Source organism: Schistocerca gregaria, chromosome 1 (assembly GCF_023897955.1).
Source record: "Schistocerca gregaria isolate iqSchGreg1 chromosome 1, iqSchGreg1.2, whole genome shotgun sequence".
In the NCBI taxonomy this organism is placed as follows: Eukaryota; Metazoa; Arthropoda; class Insecta; order Orthoptera; family Acrididae; genus Schistocerca; species Schistocerca gregaria.
In genome coordinates, this window is record NC_064920.1 from 484659830 (window position 1) to 484687810 (window position 27981).

The window sequence follows — 27981 nt, forward strand, 5'->3', positions numbered from 1 at the left end:
CTGGTGTGGAACGCCATTCTCTGCTGGGAAGTTAGTGTGTTTATGGCAGAGCTGACAGCCGTTGGCCGAACTTTACATTTTATTGAACTGGTGTCCGCTGACTGTGCTTTAATATGTACTGATTCAGTGAGTAGCCTCGAGGCTGCTGGCCGAGGCTGTTCTTGCCACCCTTTGGTCTCCGCTGTTTATGAGCGTGTTGCTGACCTTCGTTGTGCGCCTGCTCAGTTCTCTTTGTTTGGGACTCACGTCATGTTGGTATCGTGAGGAATGTACTGGGCACGCGTTTGGCTAGAGTAAGATTTACTCTTTCTCTTTGCTTCGCGTTCCCAGTTGCGGGAGCACAAGATCCTTGCTCGCTGTGCAATAGGACGACATGTGGTCGGTTACCGCTCCACTAATAAAATGCACAATCAAGGAGACTACCACAACCTGACACCGGCCCTGCTTTTCCCAGAAGGAATCCATAAACCTATGCCGCATCGGCATCTCCCAGAATGAATCTATACACCTATGCCGCTTCGGCATCTATCGTAACAGGTTAACTCAGTTAATTTGTAACTAGCCATCCGCGCATTGTGGACATGGAGTCTTACAGTCTAGCTTATACCTTGTGGAATGCCCCGTCGTTTAGGCCCTCCTTTCTAAGTATGGTTTCGGTCTCTGTGCCTCTAATTTTGGCGGACGATTCACGTATAGATGTCTTGGTCCTCTTCTCTCCTTCAAAGCGGTTTCTATTCTCATTTATAAGGTTTTAATCTTATATCCGAAGCACGAACAGGATATTTCGGGATGCGTCTTGCTCTGTATGCTAGGCCTCTGACTTCCATGACTATCCCCTTGACCAGGCTGTCATTTTGCTTTTACTGTGTTCCACAAGATTTTGTATTTGATTTGCCGCCTCTGTTGTACCCTGTTTTCTGTTCTACTGCCGCACTCGGTTGAATAGTGTGCGCTCTTGACTCAAATGGATAAGGGATGGGGCAGATTTGGTTGGGTCGTCTCTTGTCGAATGCATAGCCCAGAAATGCCCATCTGCTGACTTCCCTATTTCCTGCTGTTTTATCGACAGTCCAAAAGATCTCTTACGTTTTTAGCATTCTCGTTTGTACTGTTACGAAACTCTCGAATAAATGATGAAAAAAGAAAAACGTTCTCGGTAGACTTCTCTACTACTGGTTGCACCACTCGCGGATCGAGGGACTGATGTCCTTGTTGTTTAGTCTCTTACCACCTCCTCCGCCCCCCTCCCAAAAAAATAAACCAACGAACTTTCATCATCTGCTACAGTGCACTGAGGACGCTTCGAAATGAAAGAGTACTAACTTATTTACCGAATGACAACATAAACAGGCTTAAAATAGTGATCACTTGAGAAGGAAGCGCATCACTAGAAGTAATAACAAGCGTCGAGTTAACTTTGGCGACAAGATTAAATAGAATGTAACTGGTTCACGTATTGGAATTTTTTAGCCTCGTTATGAGTAGGAAAATTGGCAGTGTTCCGTTTGGGTTTATATGATTCGCTACATCGTTAAGCCACTTTGTGTTGCATGGCAGAGGGTACGTGCATGGTGGACCTTGTACACCGTCTAGTCATTTGATTTCCTTTTTCATTGACCAGTGGTGAGGGAAAAACTGTCGAGATGTCTCGGTAAGAGCCCTAGTTTCTCATCTTCGTGATCCTTAAGCGAAACTTCACTAACGTGTTAATAGAACCTACCGGTATCAAATCCAGCATCGCGTCTCTGAATTGCTTCGATGTCTTCCTTTAATCCAACCTGATTGGTATCTCAAACACGCTGGCAGTACTGAAGTAGTAGTCTGTGTTCCATAAGCTGTCGCTTTTACAAATTAACCACACTTCACTAAAAATAAAGTCTTCCAGTAAACCGACGTTTACCATTCGCCTTTTCTACCACCATCCTCACGTATTCGTTCAATTTCACGTCATTTTGCGACGTTACTTCTAGATATTTATACGCTGCTGTTACTGTCAAGTAGCACATTTCAAAAATGCTGTATTCGAACATTACCGTTTTGTTTTTCCTATTCATCTCCGTCAACTTAAATTTTATTACACTTACAGCAAGCTGCCATTCATCAGACAACTAGAAATTTTGTCTGCGTTGTCTTGTACAGTCACTAAACGACTACGCCTTTTCGTACATCACAGGATTCGCGTAGCCACAGTTGTATACCCTCTACCCAAACAACCGATTTTGGACCACACAAGGGCCATTTCGATTTTTTTTAATGGAAGAGAATTTTGACAAGTAACTGTCATATTGCAATCATAAAGTTCGATATTCGACAAAAATTTGTCAATGTCTTTAGTTTTACCCATACTTTCCTTGCTTAACATTTGTTTGGTTTTTCGTAATGATCTGTCCGCATGCAAAATGCAACATTTTAATGGCTTGGTTTTTACCTACGTAAATGTGTTGGTTCGTGGAGAGTATGTTAACAGGAGAGTGTTAGGTCACATCACATTACATCACATTAGTTCGTTCAGTCTTATTGGCCAGTGTAGTTTGCAGTCGTTCCAACATTATATATGAATTTGTGTCTCTGTGAAGAGTACGATCCCGTGTTTAGGTCGGCTGTTTATGTTCGTTGTGAGACATTGGCAACAAATACGGCATATTCTGTCGTTGGCCTTGTTTAATTTTTTCCGCTGCCCTGCAGTGTTTGTGATGCATCGTCCTCTCTTGATCGTTTCCTCTTTGGTACTGGAATAATTTCATTACCTGTCAACCCCCAATTGTTGTAGTGGTTAAAAAAAAAATATGGCTCTTCAGCGTATGGAATAGCGAGAATCAGTTCCACAGTTTTTTTGGAGTTAGAAGTTTGGAGGAAGACAAGAACATACCATATTCTAAAATATTTCTATTTTTAAACCAATGTTTCGTTGAGGTCAGCTTTAGTTTTTTACTGTACTTGGTAACGCCTAAATCAAATTAAATGAAGTGAAGGAAACATTGAGTACAATATGTAAACGAAGGATAACGTAGTAAAAAACATTACCTGTTATATGTTGATAGTTAACTAACTCCAAAATGTTAGATTTGAATGACACTCCTTAAGAAATAATGACTCGCATAAGATAAAATAAATCCAGTCTTGATCCGTAATGAACAGCACTAATACTGCTGAACACCCCGTAGTGACTTTTACCTGCCGCAAAAAAAGGCACTTCTCTGCCAAATAATGAGCACACGTGACCGACTTCTACCTACTGATGGTATGCGAGCGGAGAGCAGTAGTGGACTTAGTGGTAAGCAGTGTGGTGGAGCTGAGCATCAATCCACCGGTGCCGGAGCCAGCGGCACAGCTCGTCGTGAGGGAATGTTGGCCATCAGGACAAAGCCCGCGCCTGGCCTTGGACGTGGCAACAGCGCGCCGGCCGGCCCTCAGAGCCGAGTGCCGCAACAGGTTGTCTGCTATTGACCCGCGCAACTGGCCGCCTTCAACCTCCGCCTACACCACCTACGCACTCATAGCGTATTGTTGTAGCAATGTGCCGTCAACAATCGACGCACAGGCTCTAAAATTCCCGTTGCTGCGTAGCCTGTGAGTGACGAGTGCCAGACAGAGTTGCTAAATGATGTATCGTGGCGGTAATCTGAAAGGTGCTTCGAACTTACCCATCACCCTATTTGTGGATAGTAAACATGAATGTTCAGATATATTCGAAAACTTTGTATAAAACTACCGGAGATTTCTTGCCATTGTGTATTCGATCAATGATCACATTTAAAGAGCTCCCCTTTGCTCTTAAGATTCGCTTGAAATTAGTTTTTCTCGGTTGCAATATTTAACGATTGTAATACATTACTGTGCAACAAACATGTCGTCTAAGAATTAAGAATCGTTCTCACTTTTTGTGTCAGAATAACCTCAGTAGCAGACAACTGTGTGCGTGCAGATATAAAAGCTTGTACACACCGGAAGCCTCATGTGTCCACACGAAAATTAATACAAGCTCTCAAAAATACAGTTGTAATATTATAACTACGATTGACGGGAAGTAACGTTTATTCTTCGTATTACTGAAATACATGGCGAGTTAAATTGATTTCAGTAACTGAGGATACACACGGATCTTCTGCTGGTTCGATACTGCCGAAATGCATAAAACTCATTGGTCAGTGTGCAGTTTCAAAAATGCAAAGGGTACTGGGAAATAGTTGCGGTATCGTTCACTTTTGTTTTACTCCTGAAAATAATTTTCAGTACTGGTACATTCACTGTATCTCATTTACAATTTATCAAATCTTTAGTTCTAAATGTGTGTTAAAATCTGGGCGCACTAATTAACGCGTACGAAATAACACTACTTCGTGCCGAGTCACGACCTGGAGTGAAATTGGTGTCGTAGAGCAAGATCAATGGTATATCTAGGCGCTTAAGGACTTTCACCTTGATATCTCAGGAATAAAAATAGTACCTCTTTCAAACGTTTTCATAAACATGGGTCGAAACGCCAACCCTAACTTTGAGTAGCTACTGAATGAAGAAAAAAAATTGCATCCGATTTCTCTGGGATGCCTTGTAAACCTCCGTATGTGTGTTAGTAACCGTTTACAATAATGCCCTTGCCTTAAAGAAAATAACCAATCTCTCCCCTACTTCCTGTTTTGCAACTTGTGTTTTGCTTTTTGTGTTTAAAGTTAGGCATAAGCATCTCTAAAAAGTTATTCATGTAACCAGACGAGCCATGTAGAATATTACAGAACCTCTTGCATCACGAGAAACTGTAGCTTTTCCTCCGAGAAAAAGAAAGCCGCTGCTCCTCGAATTGCAGGATTGGTCTGTCCGGTTGGTTGACGCTTCCCGTCTCTGCGGGACTTGGGCTGCACAAATATTGCCTTACGTGAGAACCTGAGCAGGAAGCCTAAAATACGTGAATTTGTACAAAAAACATTTCGTGAAGGAATGATCTGAGGTCATACCCGTAGAAATAATAAACTAAATATCTGAAACTTGCTGCCAGATTAAAACTGTGTGCCGGGCCGAGACTCGAAATCGGGACCTTTGCCTTTTGCGGCCAAGTGCTCTACCATCTGAGTTACCCAAGCATGACTCAGGATCCGTTCTCACAGCTTCAATTCCGCCAGTATCTCATCTCCTACGTGCCAAACGTACTTTCTTCCAGGTGGTCTAGTCCTGCAAAGTTCGCTGGAGAGCTTCTGTGAAGTTTGGAAGGTAGGAAACGAGGTACTGGAGGAATTGAAGCTGTGAGGTCGGGTCCTGACTAGTGCTTCGGTAGCTCAGATGGTAGAGCACTTGCCGCGAAAGGCAAAGGTCCCGAGTTCGAGTCTCGGTCCGGCACACAGTTTTAATCTGCCAGGAAGTTTCATATCAGCGCACACTCCGTTGCAGAGTAAAAATTTCATTCTGGGGACCAAGTATCTACTTACAAATCACTTCTACTTCCAATGCAGCCACTTGAAATTTGAGCAGCAACTACAAGGAAATTAATTGGAGTTACGTCGCCCCTTAGTAAGTGCACTATAGGCAGGTAGTCACATTCTCATTTGAGCGCCATGTTGTTTCTCTTTCCAGGTTTCTTCAAAGATTTTGGATAGGGATTCCACGAATGAAATCTAAGAAAATGTGCCCGGTTGATGTTCGGTTTACTCACGCAGGACGCGAGTTTGTTTGCATACAACTAAAGCTATTGTACATCCGAGTCGAGAAAAAGATACATTAAACTATTCAATGTACCAACAACGGAAGCCTGCACCGCACCCCCCTCAGATGTAGTGGTAAAATGGTTCAGTAACTATCCTGTCAAAAACGGAACACAAAGCATGAAAACTGGAAGGTGGTGTACTTCATTATGAAAAAATTAGTAAACTTTCTACGTTCAATATGTGGAACCGCACCGTTTAGTGGTAGTGTGGGCACGGTGTTACATTGCAAAGCGGGAGATCAGTGCTCAAATCTCCATGTCTTCACAAAATTCTGAAATTTCCATCCAGCCGTTAACGTGTTTGCCCTACTTCTGTAGTCTTTGCAGTTGTCCCGTTATACATCGGTTACAAAATACGAGTAATGTTGTAAGAACATACAACCGTCGGAAGTAAATGTGAGGAATAGTGAGAGCAGGCGAGATGCCGCTCAAACTTCTCAGAGAAGAGGAAAATAAGAGAAATAATGCGATCTGGGTTCATGTAAATGAATTAGTGTCAAAAGGAATTAGTGTCAACTTTCAAAACGGAACGCAAGAATAAAAAGGTGTGATACTTGCGTAAACCAAGTAATAGGTATATATGTAGTCTGGAGGCGCCTTCCTTACACCTCGCTGTTGCAAACAGACGTTCCCCGACGACATGGATCCGATTTTGAATACAGTGCACAGACACGGAAGTGACGTGCGGACAGTTGATAATGTGTGTATGTGGGGGGGGGGGGGGGGGTGCTCGAATACGCGCTATGTTGCACGTTTTTGGCGTGGACCATTCACCATTTTGCTTCTTTTTTCACAGTTAGGTACATCTTTGTTTTCATGCCTGACGGGCTTCAGTTTTTGACTGTGTACTGGGCAATGTTACCGGTAGATCTGAGGGGGATGCCACTAGCTATTTTCCTTCTAAGTGCAGCTTAACTCGCGAGGTGACTTTCCTGTAACGGCATACCACGAGGCGGGGTCTCCAGGACCCTTATATTTAAACAGATTTTAAGGCAAAAATCACAACTTTTAATTTATGGTACATAACTTTTTGACAGTTATTTAAGTGTTGCTTGAATGCTCCTATATTCTGTTGCAATAATCAAAGCCTGCAGCAGTTAACTATTTATCACACAAAAGCACATAATTTTGTGTGGTTTTTTTTAAATAGTACACAGAAATTGACTGTTAGAGTACTGAATTTTGCCATCTGAAAAATTATATAATCTTTGTAGCAAGTAAATTTCCAAATAAATTTAAATTCTAACTTAAATTTGCGCATAAAAATTCGACCCGATAGGTACAAAAAGAAAGTACGTCAAATTGACATTCATTGCTGGAAACTACATTTTTCTTATCACCACTCAGAACACATTCTATTTTAACAGACACGTTAAGTATTTCATTGAAGAAACCCCACTCAGAACTTTTCCGAAGGTCTTCCTCCGAATGCTCATCTTGCCCGGTAGCAGAACTATGATCACTGGTTAATGCAAAATCGTTGACTTCGTTGTTTATTTCTTCATCCATATCACTGACACGTTCCTCCATCTACAGACTAACAATTTCATCAAACTCGGGAAAGTTAACGACACATTCGTGCCAACACATTTTGAACTATAGGGTACCGAACAGAAAAATCAGGTACTTAGTTCACGAGGCGCGATCTACTCCAAATCATATCAAGAACACGTGTCAACAATAAACACAGAAGGTGAAAACGCAACTAACAACAAAACATTGTAGGCTTGGCAATTTAAGGAGGGTTCAGGGAGTATAGAAGCATTCCACCACAACTGGCCGTGGGGAGTGAGTTTGAAAATTCTCACGCAGTCTGAGAGGCTGCTCTTTTAAGACCAGTTACGTTCCGCTTTGGCTGGAATAAATTTCCCACTCAGCTAAAAGAGCTCGTGTTTCAATCGCATATCTCGCTGGATGTCCGAAATTAACGTCGCTGGGTACTCTTGCGTGAGCTCGTATACTACAGATTCTCCACATTTGCCGCACGGCTGACGGTTCGCGAATATACAGTTAAGTTTCTTCTGGTAGGCCAGAGTTGGATGTGCTGTCACACAAAACAGCCATTAAAGGACCATCCGTTCCAAGTGCATCATGCTTTACATGCTCGTAGTTGAGCGTGCGGGAATTTCTGGCTCCTCTCGTCCAAGCACCATATTCCCTCTAAACACACTGAAGATTGTCGGGAGGACTTTCTAGGGGCTTGCAGTTCCCCCTCTTCCACTCCTCACTGAACGAACCGGACGCATCCACAAATTTTTCGTGCGCACCGCAGGAACAGAAAAACATGTGAAATAAAGTACGTTGGCATTAATGACAGGAGATCCAAGTAAAGTTCTTCGTAAAACCATCACACACCAGCGAATAATTATATTGGACTACAAGGGAATATGAGCGTGATCGAAGACTGGTTGTGTGTGTGTGTATGACTGTTCGTGATGCGTGGTGGCTTTTTTTTGTAAAAGCCAGTACTCCATTATGTTAAAACGAATCGCTTGCTTTGAATATCCCTATAAAATTTATTGCTTCATTCATTTATTGAAATCATCTGTTGCTTTAATGTCCATTTAATAATAGTGTCACAAAGACCACCGTTGCTAATTGGAACACCACTAACCTGCACATGCACCGTGTCGTCTTCGAGCAAATTTGATAAGAGATAGTTTATCCCTTTCGATTGAGATGCAGCATTGATTATTCATTAAAATGAGAAAGAACTGACGGCCGCAAAACGCGTTAATCACGCGTCAAAATAATATAATTAGTGGTGCTAGGGGGATTGAGATGGGAGTGATTTAGAAGTGAGGAGTTGACTTCCCTCCGTCAGTGATTCAACCGCAGGAAATATGTTTTAGAGTAATGAACACTTAAAATATTTTGTTCACTTATGTCGTTGTCGTCTTTCCAACTGCCTAAACATTTTTGCTCTTGTATATGCTATCGTTGTTACGTACAATTAACAGAGATGTTACTTACTTTGCAGGTGAAACTGGACAAAAACAATGGCAAACCGTCCAAGGTGATACACATTCGCAACATCCCTAACGACGTGACAGAGGCCGAAATCATCCACTTGGGGATACCATTCGGTCGAGTCACCAATGTGCTTGTCCTCAAAGGAAAGAATCAGGTACGTATTCGTGGAAACCAACAGGGCATAGCACATTTGTCTTCGCATTTTGACTGTTCACCTAAACACTTTAACAACGCTAGAGTCCCATTCAAAAGCGAGATTATACGTGTTAGCAAATGTCTCCGTATTGTACGGGAAACAATAAAAATGAATCGTTTGGCAAGTAAACCGCGCTCGATGCTGCGAGAATTCTCTTGGTGAATGAATTAGCTTCAAATAGTTGGACGTCACCCTATACCACGGGTTACTAGTCTTTGTCGCTGTGTACCGCTTCAATTTTTAGAAATTCTGACGTACCATTTATAGCATGTTCAGGTTTTTACTAACATTGAGGGATGAGGGTGTGAGGTTTTTCCATCCTTTGCAGTTCTAAAACTAGCCTCTTACGAAGACCAGGTTAGTATGTTTTCGTCCACGAGTCTGAGGGCAATAGACACGGGTTCCCATGTAGATGCCGTGTTTCTTGACTTCCACAAGGCGTTGGATACTGTTCCCCACAGTCGTTTAATGAACATATAAAGAGAATGTGGACTACCAGACCAGTTGTGTGATTGGATTGAAGAGTTCCTAGATAACAGAACGCAGCATGTCATTCTCAGTGGAGAGACGTCTTCCGAAGTAAGAGTGACTTCAGTTGTGCCACAGGGGAGTGTCGTAGGACCGTTGCTATTCACAATATACATAAATGACCTTGTGGATGACATCGGAAGTTCACCGAGGCTTTCTGCGGATGATGCTGTGGTATATCGAGAGGTTGTAACAATGGAAAATTGGACTGAAATGCAGGAGGAACTGCAGCGAATTGACGCATAGTGCTGGGAATGGTAATTGAATCTCAATGTAGACAAGTGTAATGTGCTGCGAATACATAGAAAAATCCCATATCATTTAGCTATAATACAGCAGGTCAGCAACTGGAAGCAGTTAATTCCATAAATTATCTGGGAGCACGCATTAGGAGTGATTTAAAATGGAATGATCATTAAGTTGATCGTCGGTAAAGCAGATGCCAGACTGAGATTCATTGGAAGAACCCTAAGGAAATGAAATCTGAAAACAAAGGAAGTAGGTTACAGTACGCTTGTTCACCCACAGCTTGAATATTGCACACCAGTGTGGGATCCGTACCAGATAGGGTTGATAGAAGAGATAGAGAAGATCCAACGGAGAGCAGTGCACTTCGTTACAGGATCATTTAGTAATCTCGAAAGCATTATAGAGATGGTAAACTCCACTGGAAGACTTTGCAGGAGGGACGCTCAGTAGCTCGGTACGGGCTTTTGTTGAAGTTTCGAGAACATACCTTCACCGAGGAGTCAAGCTCCCTCCTACGTATATCTCGCGAAGAGACCATGAGGATAAAAATCTGAGAGATTGGAGCCCACACAGAGGCATACCACAATCCTTCTTTCCACGAACAATAAGAGACTGGAGTAGAATGGAGAACCGATAGAGGTACTCAAGGTACCCTCCGCCACACATCGTCAGGTGGCTTGCGGAGTATGGATGTAGATGTAGAATAAAATTTACAATTCATTTGGATTAATTTTTTATATAACTCGGTTTTCTTTGGAACAGTCAATAGGTTTCCCAACCAACTCGGAGCGCTTGGAATTCTGTTTCCGTAGTTTCCTGGCTTAAAAATCGCTTCGTGGCTAAATACAAACTTGTACAAACCTCACAATAAAGTTAAACCTCACAACACAGTTTACAGCAGTTAAGAATAGACTCGTTGTAATGCAAGCATTTACAGACGCAGGCTTTCTTCGTATCGTTGATGTCATTTATCGTAACGCCCAGCAAAGCGACGGAAACAATAACAAACCGTTCGCTATGTAATGACTGCTACAGTCACACCATGGTGCACCGCGTAAGTTGGCAACAGTTGCACAGCGGCCCGAAAATTTGGTACTAACCACCTGCTAGTCCCGATAAAAATATCGCACACCCCTCCAACAAACCAAATGCGGCCAAGGCAGTGACGACTAATGGAGGGAGATGTGGTCTTCCTATGCCTTTTGCGTAGTCAGAAACCAGCATTGAGCGGTAAATCCATTTTCTCTAACGGATGCCACTTTTATTAAAATTTTTCTCATTTTCATTTTACTTCAAAAATAAAATAACGTAAGAGTAATTTTACTTACACCAGTACGTGTTTTGTTTACTTTTACATACTGCATGAGAGGCTCTTGTCACAACAATCTCGGAACCCCCCCTGCCTTATGCTGACACGAGATAAATCGTTTTTCCTGAAATGGGATTATCATGTGTTGGATTTTATTGTTGCGCACTTGTTGAATGGTAGACTATGGAAAACAGTTCGTTCTATCATCAACCCAAACTCACCAAATCCCATGTTTTGCCAAGGACTCTGATAGAGGGAAATTAATCGTGATGGCTAGTTCGATGCCCACTCCTTAGCTCCATGTTGCAAGTGAATCGCTATTCTGTATCCGTGAGAGTTGGAATACGCCTTAAAAATACAGATACGGTGACGCATGTCTCTTCTCGGAAGAGAGTTTGCCGTGAACGCGCGGCTAGGGGCCTCCATACAAATCTCCCTGTCAAATTATTTTATTCCGTCATTCCTTTCTCGGGCGTCGCCGCGGGCGATGCCGTTCACGACGGGCCTTTGAAATTCATAACGAGGCTAATGACGCAGCTCGACAAAGGAGAAGGAACATCGTTGCTCTTCTTCCCCCTTCCCCCTTCCTCTTGCCACCTCCTCCTCCTCCTCCGAGCAAAACCGCCTAGCGCACGATATTGTCTTTATTATTTCCTTACGTCGCTTGTATATTCCGTATCATTAGGTTTTCCTGCCCTCCAAAGCGCGGTTTGCATTGTGCCAGACAGTAATTGTGCTTCCCTTTCACCTGTAGTACCGCGACGCTAGACATAAATTGTGCTTCGGGACACGACGTTATTAGTGGCGGAACAAAGCCTATCCCAAGACGAACAGTTCTTTGGCGTTACCTGTCTGGTGGGTCCCGGGTGCGCGCGCCGAACTAAGTGCGCGCGCGCGCGTTGTGTGTGTGTGTGTGTGTGTGTGTGTGTGTGCGCGCGCGTTTAGGTAGCCACTCGCTTAACTTTATACAGCGTGCAGTCTGTGCCGAAGTTGGCCGGCGCTCCAACATGGGTTCCTTTTTTTTCCGAGCTTTTAACTCCCCGCAAACGTATCTAATTAAAACTGTTTTGTAAAACAAGCCCCCGTAACAAATATAATTATCCTTGTTCCATTAGATTAGCCTCTGTGGTGTACCATACCAGTGGCCACCTCTCTACCTCCCCTCACACCCCCTCTCTCCCCCCTTTCTATCCCCACTACCCCTTACTCTCACTTGCGCAGCTGCGCCCGTCTTTTATTCGCGGGAGTACGAAATCGAATTTCCTGCCCGGCGTCCCAGGCGCAATCAGTTTAGTTTCACCTTAAGTTGTGGTCCCAGAAGGACTCGCAGGGAGCATGGGCAACTGAGAATGCTGGCTCATTAGATACTCCCTGCAGTCGGCAGAGATTGTAAATGCAGTAGGGCCACAAATCCGTCACAACGATCTTTTTCTCGTGTGTCAATTCCGTCCACTTCACGGTGTGAGATGTTCTAATTGAAGCATATTCTGCTAGTATTTTCGTTGCTCATTTTTAGTCTCCCCTTCATTACCTATATCACTCGAATTCCTTCGCCCTCTTTGCAGACCCATCTAAATGGTCACGGCGCGTGGAACTGGTGTGCAACATATTTACATAAAGAGACTTGCATTAAAATATCTTAATATCGACAAAGTGTTTGTTTTGAATTTGAGTGTTAATAATTAAGTGCCTATTGCTAGTTTTGATTGTGTAGTATTTACACACGAACATTTAATACAAAACACATTAAAAAATAGGTTGCTCAGGAAGCAAGAGACGTATGCATCGCCTGCTCTGTGTGTGTCTAGTCCCTTTACACCAGCATGTACCCATTTTTTGAGTCAGTCTTCGCTGTTGCATTCTTCATCTAATTGATGAGAAATGGACGAAAATCATTTTTTGTTTGGCTTTAAAAATACTTAGCACCTTTGATGTTACCTGTCTAGAACTCCATCTTCTCTCTCTGTAATGAAGCTCCGCGCAATGTAATCCTCTTTGCAGGTATTTTCTCTCTTCCGTACCTTATGTATTTTCGTTCCAATCTGGAGGCTCATTTCTTCGCACTGTAGTTGAAAAGCTACATGCTATGCTTTGGTTAGGTTTTGACAGCATAGTTAATGATAAAACAGTTACAGTAGTAAAATTGAGTTAAAAAAAAGTGGGAAGATCACATTCCTATTTATATCTGAATCAATTGTGGAATAGAACTGGTGACCAATTGCAAGATTTTTTGGAATATTTAGTTTTTCCAATTAAGTTTCTCATAATTGTCTCCACAATATAATAAAATCTGCACTGCTGCAAAGATGCAAAGGATGTTCCCATACCCGATAATAGCTGCATGTGAAAGGTGCACCGATGATGGTAACACACTTACTCTCCTTGTGCAGTTGTACACCGTCCATATGAATGTAATTGCATTCATTAATGAGAACCAGATATACGAATGGTGAGCCATTTCATTTTCCATATTTCACTTCGACATCAAGATTATGTAAATGTAAGCATTTAACCACTGAATTTTAAGTTCAGTGTGTAGACTATTGACTGTATTTTCACAAAACTTAAAGTTCACACATTTAAGCATAGTAAATATGCAGGAGTCTATCATGTTGCACAGATTTTTCAGTGGCAGAAGGATCGATGAGATTTATATTTGCACACATTTGCTATTATTTTATGTCACTTGGGTTGCACTGGGCGTTACACTGGAACTTCATAAACAGAAATCTCTCGCATTGCTGTTCAAATTGAGTACATTGAATACTTCATCATTGAAAATTACAGCACTAGTACAGTTTAGGCAACTATTTGTAACATAAAGATTCGACTTGGAATGTTGTTGTTGTTGTGGTCTTTAGTCCTTATATCCTCCTTTCAAGACACTGTCCATTCCATTCAACTGCTCTTCCAAGTCCTTTGCTGTCTGACAGAATTAAAATGTCATTGGCGAACCTCAAAGTTTTTATTTCTTTTCCATAGATTTTAATACCTACTCCAAATTTTTCTTTTATTTCCTTCACTGCTTGCTCAATATACAGGTTGAATAACATTGGGGAGAGGCTACAACCCTGTCTCACTCCCTTCCTAGCCACTGCTTCCCATTCATGTCCATCGACTCTTATAACTGCCAAGTGGTTTCTGTACAAATTGTAAATAGCCTTTCGCTCCCTGTATTTTACCCGTGACACCTTCAGAATTTGAAAGAGAGTATTCCAGTTAACATTGTCAAAACCTTTCTCTAAGTCTACAAATGCTAGAAACGTGGGTTTGCCTTTCCTTAATCTAGCTTCTAAAATAAGTCGTAGGGTCAGTATTGCCTCACGTGTTCCAATATTTCTACGGAATCCAAACTGATCTTCCCCGAGGTCAGCTTCTACCAGTCTTTCCATTCGTCTGTAAAGAATTCACGTTAGTATTTTGCAGCTGTCACTTATTAAACTGATAGTTTGGTAATTTTCACATCTGTCAACACCTGCTTTCTTTGGGATTGGAATTACTATATGCTTCTTGAAGTCTGAGGGTATTTCACCTGTCCATACATCTTGTTCACCAGATGATAGAGTTTTGTCAGGACTGGCTCTCCCAAGGCCGTCAGTAGTTCCAATGGAATGTTGTCTACTCCGGGGCCTTGTTTCAACTCTGATCTTTCAGTGCTCTATCAAACTCTTCACGCAGTATCATATCTCACATTTCATCTTCATGTACATCCTCTTCCATTTCTATAACATTGTCCTCAAGTACATCGCCCTTGTATAGACCCTCTATATACTCCTTCCACCTTTCTGCTTTCCCTTCTTTGGTTAGAACTGGGTTTCCATCTGAGCTCTTAATATTCATACAAGTGGTCCTCTTTTCTTCAAAGGTCTCTTTAATTTTCCTGTAGGCAGTATCTGTCTTACCCCTAGTGAGATAAGCCTCTACATCACATTTGTCATCTAGCCATTTTGCACTTCCTGTCGATCTCATTTTTGAGACGTCTGTATTCCTCTTTGCCTGCTTCATTCACTGCATTTTTATATTTTCTCCTTTCATCAATTAAATTCAATATTTCTTCTGTTACCCAAGGATTTCTATTAGCCCTCGTCGTTTTACCTACTTGATCCTCTACTGCCTTCACTACTTCATCCCTCAAAGCTACCCATTTTTCTTCTGCTGTACTTCTTTCCCCCATTCCTGTCGATTGCTCTTGGAATATAAATGTGAAATTCCACATTAGCTGTTAGTTGTCAGAAATAAATTTAAAAAAATCATAAAAATCATCTAAGATCGACCCAATTTTTCTGGTGTATTGGATAATTTATAACAATTCTACATGGCATTGAACTTATTAATCCCTATATAAAATCCCAAACTGCACAGAAGTTTAAATTTAGCATTGAGCTCCAGTTTCTTCTAAAACTGTTGCTTCTCATGTTGACGGCTGAGAAGCACCATCTCTGTGGGGTACATATTTACAAATTTCCAATCAGCATTATTATGCTTGAGCACTTCAGTGTTGGCCATATGAGGTAGATAAAATTCTCATGTGTGTGCTGGAAACTTCATGCCATCAAAAATAGCTCTGTTAAGTGTGCTTGCCAACAAAGTTAGTTGTATTTCATGGCGATGGTTGCTTTTATTCTGAAGCAGTGGTTGTCAAACACGGCCCAGAGCATGTTTTTGTGTTGTCCGCGACCCTCCTCGGCTTCGCACGGGTAGCATCAGTTACCTACTTGTCTAGCGTAGCGGTGTTTTTACGGAAACTGCGTATAATTGTGATTAAAGTCGAAGAGGTAATTAGGTAACTTAAAACCATCCACCACTTTCATTTAATGTGCTACTTGCCGGTTTTCTGCAGTGCTAAAGGCGTGAGCGGCCTGCTAGCCAACAATGTGAGCAGTGCATAAAACGCGCCATGTGCCCACGGCTGCTCGTTTGTCTGCGACGGGCTTGTCCCGCAGCATCCTCATTGTTAGCTTTGTAGTGTCAGTTGTGAACTAAGTTTCGGTGCCCCTGAGCATTCGTCGCATATTGAGTGTATTTGTGCTCTATTTCTCGATACAATTATTAGTGGAATAAATGTCTTTAGTGGAATAATGTCTGATGTACCCTCGAGTAGTGACTAAGAGGAAAATATGGTAAGAGAAAAGAAGTTTCCAAGAACTTTGGGAAGAAGAGTATTGCTTTATAAGTGGACACAGAGAAGGTACTGCATATTTACTTAATATGCTGGGATACGATTGTGGGACTGAAGAGAGAAAATTTATCTCGCCACTACACAAGTAAGCACAATTCATTTACAGTAGCTTTTTCTTCGAATTCAAATGAAAGAAAGGAAAAAATTGCTGATATAAAATCTACCATTCGTTGTCAACAAAACGTTACGTTAGCAACAGTTAGGCAAAGTGAGGCTGTCGCAAGAGCATCATACCAAGTATGTAATATTCTGGCAAACAAATATGAAAGCTTTCACTGATGCTGATTTGTGAAGCAATGTATGATGGCTGTTTCTGAAACTTTTTCAATATTTCTCCAATGGTAAACAAATAGCAGCTGAAATTAATAAGCTCATACTTTCAGAATATACCTGTCGACGTCATATAGATGATGTTTCAAAATACATGTTAGATGCAGTATTTAATAAAGTCAACCTATGCAAGTACTTCAGTCGTGCATGTGATTCCAGTACAGATTTAGCTTCGATGGCTCGGTTTTCATTATTTGTGCGTTACTGCACAAATGTTGGGGTAATAGAGGAAGATTTTTTAGAAATTATAACCATGAAAGCTCACACAAAATGGTGTGATTTTGTGGATGTCATTAAAGAATTTGTAAAAAAAATGACTTACCTATGAGTAAATTAGTACCAGTCAATGACTGGCATCAAAAATGGTTTGATAGCACCGATTAAGAAGTTATGGAATTTGCCCAATTTACTCTCCATTCATTGCTTACTGCATCAAATTTGGCGTGTCAAATTTCAAATACCAAATTGATGGATGTTATGCAAATGGATATAAGTGTTATGAATTTCATTAGTGCCTGTGACCTTAATCACTGAAAATTTGAAGAAATTCTTCAGGAATCGCAAGCTTGTTTCAGTGATGATCTACATACTGCAGTCAGATGGCTAGGCAAAGGAAAAGTGCTGGAATGGTTTGTCAATTTGAAATCTGAAATTATTTTATTCTTACAACAAAGTGGCAAAAATTATCCTGAACTTGATGATGAATGGTGGATACTTACAGCATTTTCGACCAATATTACATGAAAAATTCAACAGGCTTAACTTAGAATTACAAGGGCCAAACAAGATAATTGGGCAAATGACTAACAAAATATTTGCATTTCAAGCCAAACTCCAATATATATAAATAAACTCAAAGTAAAAAATCTGTCTAATTTTCCAACTGCTGCTATGCTCCGATCAGGCTTAACTATGAATGAATATTTTTTAACTATGAATGAATATTTTGAAGCCTATTTGGAAGAAATAAAAACACATTTGTAGATTTCGAAGCTATAAGCTGTATCATTCTAGTAGAGAACCCTTGATATGTTGGACATGAGGATTTCAAATCATTCTGCCAATTTGGAGTCCCTAAAACTAATTTGCTAAATGCAATAATCGAACTTCAGCAGGACACACAGCTCTGTTTATAGAACATTGTGGAACACAACAGTACACTGAATTTTGGAAACATGTGCCTAACAATTATAAAAATGTACGAGACGGTGCACAGTTCATTTTAACACTTTTTCTTCTACTTACCTTTGTGAAGCTTCATTTTCAAAAATGAAGTACCTGAAAAATAAATATCGTAGTCTGTTTTGTCCAGGCATTTAGAAGACGCAATGAGGATTGCATGCAGTCCAAACGATGCAGACCAGATTGAATAAGAGACCTGTAGCCTTCTTATATAGCCTGTTGCTTGTGCAATGCATCTGTCCTTTTTTATTTTTTAAATTTCTTATTTATTTCTAGGTTTTTAAAGTTTGATATTAATGCAGTTATAATAAAGTTTTTGTGGCCATTTGAATAATACATCTATCTCATCTTGCATGAAAGTACTTGAAAACAAATTTCAGGAACAAGATACACTGCTCCCCGATTTGTTTTTGGTAGAGGCTCAAAATTACTGATTATTTCCTTCCTTCCTTCCTTCCTTCCTTCCTTCCTTCCTTCCTTCCTTCCTTCATATGCTCCTGCCTAGCTACATGAATATTGTAAGATTATGAAAGTTCTGTGAATTTTATTTTCAGTGAGAATTGAACTGGAATGAATTAGTAAGATGCACTGTATGCTTTTTTCCAGTTTATTGAAATTTGATCAGCAGCGTTTAATGCAGTTTTCAACACTCATAAACATGGTGACAGTAATTTTGTGAATGGCACATGTCATCGTTGACACATTCTACCATGACGATTATTCCAGTCTGTCTCAACACACTACTCCTGTGAAGACTGACTAAAAAGTACTTGTTGACAATGTGACACAACTACTCGTATGTCTCCTATGAATATATCCCTCATAATCTAATAGTTCTTAAACCAGCAGACGGGTATTTAAAAATCTTTTTCCCAGTATTGCAGGATTTCAGTGTCATAAACATGGCCTATTATTGTAGGCAATTGCACAGCTTGTTATTTGGAGGAGGAGTCGCATACGTCCAACAATTGCGAGTGGTTTATTTCCCAAAGTGCTATTTCATTTTAACAGGTGCTAATTTTTACAGTTTCTTCAGAACGGTGAATGATATATATCCAAATCTGGTAGAGAATAAATGGTTTACAGCTGTCGGCTGTACCTGTCTCCTTCATCAAATGAAAAATATACTGGAAGAATTGAAAGTAGGAGTGCATAAAGTGGTTGTATCAGCTTTACAGGTGCCACTTGGTACAGTGGCAGATTTGTCCTTGCGGTGGGAGGGGACGTAATAATGGAAATGTGTTCCTTTTTGTTTCCGAGTGCTGACAACAAATGGGTGCGTGTGCCTCATACCAATCATTTGCCGTTGTATCAATCTTTAATCAAAGTGCATTGGATTCATGAATATGCATTATAGAGACTGTCATATACGGTACATACTTGTTAAAAGAAATAATTAATCATTAGCTTTTAAGTCTGTCTGTCTGTCTGTCTGTCTGTCTGTCTGTCTGTCTGTCTGTCTGTCTGTCTGTCTGTCTGTCTGTCTGTCTGTCTGTCTGTCTGTCTGTCTGTCTGTCTGTCTGTCTGTCTGTCTGTCTGTCTGTCTGTCTGTCTGTCTGTCTGTCTGTCTGTCCTCCACCATTTCTTTTCCTAAACACTCGGATTGATATCAACCACACTGATACATACATTATTTTCAATGTGTAAAGAAATTGACAGAGAGTGAGGGGAAAGTCGAGATGGATGACAGAGTGAGGGGGGTAAGAGACAGAATAACATAAGATTGGAATAAATACATATCTAGCCAATTCCAGGTACCTCATCTAGTGTGAAAGTAAATTAAGGCTGTTGTAGTTCAGTCAGCGAAATGAAGAAAACATGAGTATCAAAACATGTAGAAAACAGTTGCGATGATGTCTCATGTTACATAATACATTTAAGTGAAAGTCCATTTGCTGTTTTTAACCATCTGTTCACAAAGACAACACAGCAACATTTCGTTGGGCAATTACAGTGTTAACAATTTATGGGTCATTGTGGGTGGCAACAACCTGAAACAGATAACATTCTACACGTAGTGGTCTGAATGGTATTGACTTAAACGATTAAGTCCTAGAAAGTCAGTGGTAAACTTCTCGCTTCTTAACTGTAGCTAGTCTATTGGAGTTTCACAACACACCATTTCCATGGTTTTCCAGTTAATAAAAAGACGTGGCCCAAGGTGCCACATGATATTGTTACTGTTGGCCCTTGAGCAAAAAAGTTCGGCGACCATTGCTCTGGAGGCTTGGATCAGTGACAAAGCGCAGTGCATGCGAGAAAGATAGGTCGGTGTATGGCTCTCTAATCAGTTTGAGATTTTACTTGTCTTTCGTTGAATAGCGTAGTTAGGCATTTTCATCCTGATGTAGACTACTTGTTAGCCATTCTTTGTAAGCCTTTCTTTCGTCACCAGCTTTTAGATATTATTGTTGGAGAATAGTTCATTTGCTCATACCGCAATACTGGGCATATTGATTCGTTACCAGAGTACGAAAGATTTCTGTTCACATGTTGCTGTTGTCCTCAGTCCTGAGACTGGTTTGATTTAGCTCTCCATGCTACTCTATCCTGTGCAAGCTTCTTCATCTCCCAGTACCTTCTGCAATCTACATCCTTCTGAATCTGCTTAGTGTACTCATCTCTTGGTCTCCCTCTACGATTTTTACCCTCCACACTGCCCTCCAATGCTAAATTTGTGATCCCTTGATGCCTCAAAACATGTCCTACCAACCGATCCCTTCTTCTGGTCAAGTTGTGCCACAAACTTCTCTTCTCCCCAATCCTATTCAATACCTCCTCATTAGTTACGTGATCTATCCACCTTATCTTCAGTATTCTTCTGTAGCACCACATTTCGAAAGCTTCTATTCTCTTCTTGTCCAAACTAGTTATCGTCCATGTTTCACTTCCGTACATGTCTACACTCAACAAATACTTTCAGAAACGACTTCCTGATACATAAATCTATATTCGATGTTAACAAATTTCTCTTCTTCAGAAACGCTTTCCTTGCCATTGCCAGTCTACATTTTATATCCTCTCTACTTCGACCATCATCAGTTATTTTACTTCCTAAATACCAAAATTCCTTTACTACTTTAAGTGTCTCATTCCCTCAGCATCACCCGATTTAGTTTGACTACATTCCATTATCCTCGTTCATACAGTAAAGCTGCATGTCCTCGGGAAAAATTACGGCTGTAGTTTCCCCTTGTTTTCAGCCGTTCGCAGTACCAGCACAGCAAGGCCGTTTTGGTTAATGTTGCAAGGCCAGATCAGTCAATCATCCAGACTGTTGCCCCTGCACCTACTGAAAAGGCTGCTGCCCCTCTCCAGGAACCACACGTTTGTCTGGCCTCTCAACAGATACCCCTCCGTTGTGGTTGCACCTACGGTACGCTGAGGCACGCAAGCCTCCCCACCAACGGCAAGGTCCATGGTTCATGCGCTTTTTTCCTGCGATTCTGATCGTGGCGATTAAGAACACCAACCTCAAAATACGTGATAGAGTAGCATGTTCACGGTTTGCTTTACGCAGGTAAGGAGAATGGCCGCGCCGCCGTACAATTTCTCGAGGTCGTGCTAGGCAGGTGCCGTGACAGAGGTCGCTCAATGTCTCGGCCGTGGCACTGTGGGCTTGGGTACGCTGACGTGCCCTCTGTGTAACGTGAGTCACAGCGAGTCGGTAGCACTGAACGCTTCGTAGAATTTCCGCGGTTTGAGTACGAAGAGCACAAAGTTTGCCTGCGGGAGAGAATTGGTGTGCAGGACGACAACGTTCTTATTCGGTTTTCTCATGCAGGAAGCAGGGAACAGTGTCGAAGCGGCAGTAGGAAGAAGGGTGGATATTAAGAAAATAGCCATCGCGATCTAGACTATTTTTCACTGATTTTACAAGATAGCTGTTCCCAAAAATTTTACCCAAAAGAAATCTGTATAAGAAGTTACTGGAAGTATAAAATGTCAACGTAATCGGAATTTGAATATTAGTTCCTAAAAAAGAAATACTTTTTTAGACATTATGGTGGTTAGAGCTGGTTAGTGTTACGACGCTAGCCCAGGGGGCCAACGTTTTGGTTCTTGGGTCATGCCCGGGCACAAGTGCCAAAGTGCTCAATATGGCTGGAACATTTCCCCCACCGTCACTCCTCGCTGTCTGATCGTGAGGGTGAGTCGAGGAGGAAATCGCAAATGCGCCATATTTAAATGGCACTGCATACGGCTGGGTTTTGTTTTACCTTTATCAACAATGTAGATCACAAACAGAACATGTATAGTACTATTTGATTATTTTTGACGTGCTAAAGACATAATTTTCGTGTAGCACATACCGTCGGCATACGGAAGATGCGGACAATTTCAGAGTTTTTCGCTCAAGTCGCCAAGTAATAGGAGCGTATTTAGTTTAATAATCGAGAAACCGTCATTCATACAAATATGTTCGAAATATTGTAGCACGTTTGCTACCTTATTCTGGAGACTTTGAAACCTTTATGGACAGTTTTAACGCAAAAAGATTTGTCGTTAACACTGGATTTATCTCGCGGGCCAGTCACATCTGCGCACGCACAGGGGAGTTTTAAACTGTAATGGCAAACGGTCTCGAAAACAAACGTCCGATTGACAGTATCCTCAAAAACCTTTGTGAAGCTAGCCTTGTAATTCTTTGAGTAGCAATGAATTCTTGAAACCTCGCGTTTTCTTTAACGCCAATGGGCTTAGGGAACTAGAATGCATGTCAGAAACAACACTACTTTATTTTTAAATACATTCCCACCAAATAATAAAAAAAGTTACCTTTCAATGTCTTATTGTGGCGAGTGGCAGTCAAGTCTGTTGAAATGCGTCGCCTGCAATCCATTCCGAATGTTCTAATTTTCGATCCTGTACTCCCTTTTCCTTGATAAATTCAGCAGTAGCTAGTTTTAAATCGAAAAACCGTTCCAGTGATGTTCTTGGACGTGACCAACATACATTTCAGTAATACATGAAGTCTCCACACTCTAAAGTTCCAGCGAAAACTGTTTGAACCGACAATTTTACTAATCGTATCACCAGTTTCTTTTGCGTGCTCCATGCCTGCAAATTTACCATGTGCTGCTTGACGTGCAGAACAATGAATCCCGTCTGTCGATTGTTGTATTTTTTTTCTTTCATTGTCAGCCAAATCTTCAAATTCTTTCCGCATGGTATTGTAACGTCGTTTCATAGCAAATATCCAGTACCCGTCACTTACCGCCAATTCAAAATTCTCATACCTCTCTTCTGTCATTCCTATTAATTTTAAAGGATTGCGACGGTAGCTCGCTAGACTGCCTCTTCATGTGCAAACAGCCTCTGGGTTTGTGAACGTCTCCCATGCCACGAGCAAATAGCGAAGAGTAAGCAACACTGACAACTACTCTTCTCACGAACTCGGGAGAGTAGTGCCGACTGAAACATACCGCATCGCAATGCTAAAGGAAATGTGGTGTTTCTGGTACTTCAGAGTTCTACGAAGCAAAGCCGAGTGACTGGCCGGGCCTTTAGGCCACACACTCCATACACGCCTTAAGTTTGGTACGCCGTGGCCGGCCCTGCAGTAGACATTAAATCGCCGTCATGTCGTCCTAATTTATATTCACCCTAATGTTTCGGTCATATTAGGCGAATGGTTAATTTTAGTTTAATATGTAGGTCCACATCGGTTCTCACTCTTCTTCCATGCCCGAACCTAGCGAACACCTTATTTCCTCCGATACAAAACTCTCGTAATTGTCGCAACGGTAAAATTAGGAACTGTTCTTCCCATGTACTTACTTTTGGGAATGAAGTAGAATGAGTAAAAATGATTAGGAACACTCAGTATTATATGCTGCGCACTGTGCTATGGCTTGCAGAATACAAATGTGCTCGTAGTGATCTCAACGCACTCACGGATTTTAAAGAGTCTCACTTACATCCTTCTACATGCTACAAAGTCTAGTAGATGGAAATAAAACCGTATACGTCATGTCGCCTGAAACACTAAGGCAAACTCGATTTTAGCCTTCTGTACGGTCTCTCATAAGCTTCTGTGTCTTTCTGCGAAAAAGTTGTTGACTATGAATATTGTTTGCCTCTTGACTGAAGTCTCAGCTTTGTCTTGTTTGTTAAAAGTTCCTTCGTTGTAAGCGGGAGTGTCATGCGAGTGTAACGGTCCGTGGTTCTGATATTTGGACACAGTATTGCGTCACGTCCTCGTCCATGCCGTTTACCGAAGGGAAAAAGGTATCTCCTCGGTCGTGGGACCGCAAAGGGAGTGTCTCGTATGGTGGGAGAAGGCGAGCCGCGGGCGGCTATGTGGCTGTGTAGATGGAACTCGGGCTAGTCCCTGAGCCGTACCGGTCGAGAGGCGCTCAGCAGAAGAGCAAACAGCGGAGCCGCGTTTGCCCGGGGGACACCCGCTAACAAGCGACAAGGCGGCCCGCGGCACCTGCCGCCTGAAAATCCCGGGACGAGCTATAATCCACCCTCCTGCTGCACTGGCGCCGAATGCGCACTACTCGCAAGCTTAACCCCATGGCGCCGCGGTCACTTCTTTTTGCTCAAATTTCCGGGAGTGAGTAGGAGAGGTAAAAAGAAATCTGACTTTGCCTAAGAAAGAATAACATTTTGTGCATGACACTTCCTCTCCACCACCAGCACTATGTATCACTTCTTCAATCTGGGATTGAGGATTGCATTTCCGTTTGAATCCAACTTCTGCCTCAGAATCGGACAGTTAGAATTGAGCTGGTTTTTTATCAAACATGTCTCTTTAAACAGTGATTTTTTCCCCTCTCCGGCAGTTACGTGCATTTGTGAGATTTCTTAGCAAATTAAAACTGTGCCGGACTGGGATTTGAATACGAAACCTCGTCTACTAGCAGTGCTGCTATTGTATCAGGTATCCAGTCAGGAGTCTCAACCCACCGTCATAACTTCAATAGTATACGTATATTTCAGTGCCTCAATGGATATCATACTGCTTAAAGGAATTAAAAGGTCTTGTCTTGAAACGGTAATTTCACATTTCGATGTACCAGTCGGAAGTTTGGCTCAAACGTCACTGCAACATTCCTCTGCAGTGGTGCAAAACTGTGGCTTCCGGCGACATCACCCTCGGGTTCGGCGACGTTTCAAACAGGTGTCGACATGTGAGGAAAAAGACCAGAGTTAAGTAGTTCTCGTCAAGTGTAAGGTTGGTTAATGTCACATTGGTACTAAAATTTAATCACACATCATCGTTAATGTGTCACACAGTAGGAAGGTCGTCACTCCGCCACTCTTACCCACATTTCACCCCTTTTTTTTATGTGCATGCGATGGTCAGAACTCTGACGCCCGGAGTTCAACTCGTTCGGTTTTCCTGTGGGTGACAGAGCAAAAGATACATATACACTACCGCTCAGACTCCACACAAAGGGGTGGCATGAAAGGCTTCAATGAAACCACTCTTTTCTTGGGAGCGTTGATTCCCACACATTTTGCGGTCGAAACTGACCATCAGCGGTGCGATGTGCAACAGAACGACGTTCGTGGCAACTTTTGACACTGCTAATCCCCCCTCCCCCACCCCGGACTTTTCACTCTAAGGACATTGCGGGGGCTGCAACCTCATTGAACTCTTTGGAGTATAGCACGACCATAATTTTCACTGTGGTGTACAGGAAGGAACCGTTAGGGACATGGACACGTGCGTAAATAAAACGGCAGTGTTCAGCAACATCCATGAGGCTTTCTGTGTACCTTTCTTGAGCACTTAAAATTAAAAATGTACCTATTCAGAGAAAATACTTGACAGATTCATAGGCGTCTGCAGGCAGGCAACCACTTAGGCGTCTGCAGGCAGGCAACCACTTAGGCGTCTGCAGGCAGGCAACCACTTAGGCGTCTGCAGGCAGGCAACCACTTAGGCGTCTGCAGGCAGGCAACCACTTAGGCGTCTGCAGGCAGGCAACCACTTAGGCGTCTGCAGGCAGGCAACCACTTAGGCGTCTGCAGGCAGGCAACCACTTAGGCGTCTGCAGGCAGGCAACCACTTAGGCGTCTGCAGGCAGGCAACCACTTAGGCGTCTGCAGGCAGGCAACCACTTAGGCGTCTGCAGGCAGGCAACCACTTAGGCGTCTGCAGGCAGGCAACCACTTAGGCGTCTGCAGGCAGGCAACCACTTAGGCGTCTGCAGGCAGGCAACCACTTAGGCGTCTGCAGGCAGGCAACCACTTAGGCGTCTGCAGGCAGGCAACCACTTAGGCGTCTGCAGGCAGGCAACCACTTAGGCGTCTGCAGGCAGGCAACCACTTAGGCGTCTGCAGGCAGGCAACCACTTAGGCGTCTGCAGGCAGGCAACCACTTAGGCGTCTGCAGGCAGGCAACCACTTAGGCGTCTGCAGGCAGGCAACCACTTAGGCGTCTGCAGGCAGGCAACCACTTAGGCATACCTCAGATTTCACATACCCACAAGGATTCGCTAGAGCAGTGGTGTAATGCCATTCAGCTATAGGGTGTCCAAGGGGTTGCCCGCTTCCTAGAAATCAGTTGAGGGTCGTCTCTGGACAGGTAAGTTTTCATTGTGTTCTGCAAAGATGTGCGGGTGTAACTGAGGGTGTTGCCAAATTGTGAAGGGGCGGGGTGGCGTGTCGTGTTTTCGATGAACACTTACCCGTTTAATACATGCACGTATCAATGTCACAACACATCGTGGTCACGCTGCAGGAGGATTGAAGAAACATAAAAAACCATTTGCTGATTCCGATCACGTTGAAATTTCATCGAATGGTTTCGAATAGTCCCTAGTGGTGCCCCTCCGTACGCAGCAAAGTTTGTGCTAGCGCTACACTCCAGAGTGGCTAGACCAGATTCATTGGACTTGTAGCACCACCAAGTCTTCAGAGAAGCGTGAATCGGCTGGGGGAGGGGTTGGGGTGTCCGGTAGCGGCGAAGGTGGTCAAGAACGTAGGTCTGTAGTGTATCTCAGTGCAAACTGTTGTTTTCGAACGCGAAATTTGTGAAAATGAACGCCCCAAGACAAAGTGTGGTCTAATCGACGACCTTTGTCACCTCTTGAGGCCTTTAATTATAAATTCTGAGGGGCAGTGTCTGATAAATTTCCCTCGCCTACACATAATAAAAAAGAGAGATCAATGCTGGGTGAAGCAGTCCTGACCTCCACCAGTGGGGCGTCAAGAGCAGGATTGAGATGGGCTTAAGGGGGCTGTGACACGTCCGCGGTGCATTGAACAGAATTATGTTGAAATTGGTGCCACTGTGCCTTTAACCCAGATTACATTCACAGGAACGTCTGAGTTCTTGAGTGTTTTAAGCGTCGCCGAGCCCGATAGTGATGTCGTAGGGCTACAGGCCTTTACACCATTACAGAGAAAGGTTGTGTGCAACTGAACCAAATTTCACATTTCTATGTCCCAACCGGGAAAATGACGTGGTTTCAAAAAAGCGGCCCTTTAAATCTTTGGCGCAGTGTTCAAGTACAGAAGTGTGGGATTATATCAGCTATCGACCAAAGTAGTATTTCGCGCTTTTCGGTTTTTACCTCCGACAGCGATTTATTTTGAAATGCCTAGTTCGATTGAGTGCATTAAACTGTGTCTCTTCCTACATCTGGATGAGTATGCCAGCCCGAAGGCCATTGGGTGTACAACTTTCCAGTAGGACTTGTGATTTTAAGCACTCCTGTCTTCAAGCCAACCTACGGGTTAAGTGCCTTGTTGTTTTACTTACGGATGAGAAATACTAGAGGAACGGTGTTCTTGGTAAAATTCATTTATGCTTGTCGCTTGGCGTTATAAAAGGATAATTCAATAATTAGATACAAATTGGTCTGGAGAAAAAAGCGTTTATACAAAAAATACTTTCTGCATTTTAACAGTCCCCTTGAACATTTATGCACTTGTTCCAACAGGCTACAAGCTTTTTTATTCCGGCTGCAAAGAACTCTTTGTCTTGATGTTTCAACCAGGTCCTCTTTGTCCTGTAACCCCTTCCCCGTAAAGGGAGATGAGACAGTATTTCCTAGCCAATTTTGTCGATAGTTTCACGGATTACCTGAGCAATATGAGGGCGTGCGTTGTCTTGCGGGAGAATCACACCTCTCCTCTGAGATCCAAGACGTCTCTCTCATGGCTGACTTCACCTTGTTTTAAAAGCAAATCCCAATAGTATTGGCTGTTCATTGTAAGCTGCTCTTAGAAACAATCACAAAAAAATTGGAAATTGAGCATCCCAAAACACCGTCAACATGATTTCGTGCTGATCCTTGGGTATTGAATTTTTTCTTTACAGGTGAGTTGGTGTGATTCCACTCCATGCTTTGGCTTTTTGATTCTGGTTCATAATAAGT

General features: G+C 42.4%; 1 protein-coding gene across 24 annotated transcripts in view; it reads left to right on the plus strand.

The window, feature by feature from the left end:
* The window catches only part of LOC126353529 (polypyrimidine tract-binding protein 1), a 509631-nt gene that overhangs the window by 355285 nt on the left and 126365 nt on the right, over positions 1-27981 (plus strand). For all 24 annotated transcript variants that reach the window (XM_050002786.1, XM_050002773.1, XM_050002775.1 and 21 more), the window contains exon 3: positions 8676-8822. In XM_050002786.1, the coding sequence (XP_049858743.1) occupies positions 8676-8822 (147 nt within the window). The remainder of the gene's footprint in view (positions 1-8675; positions 8823-27981) is intronic.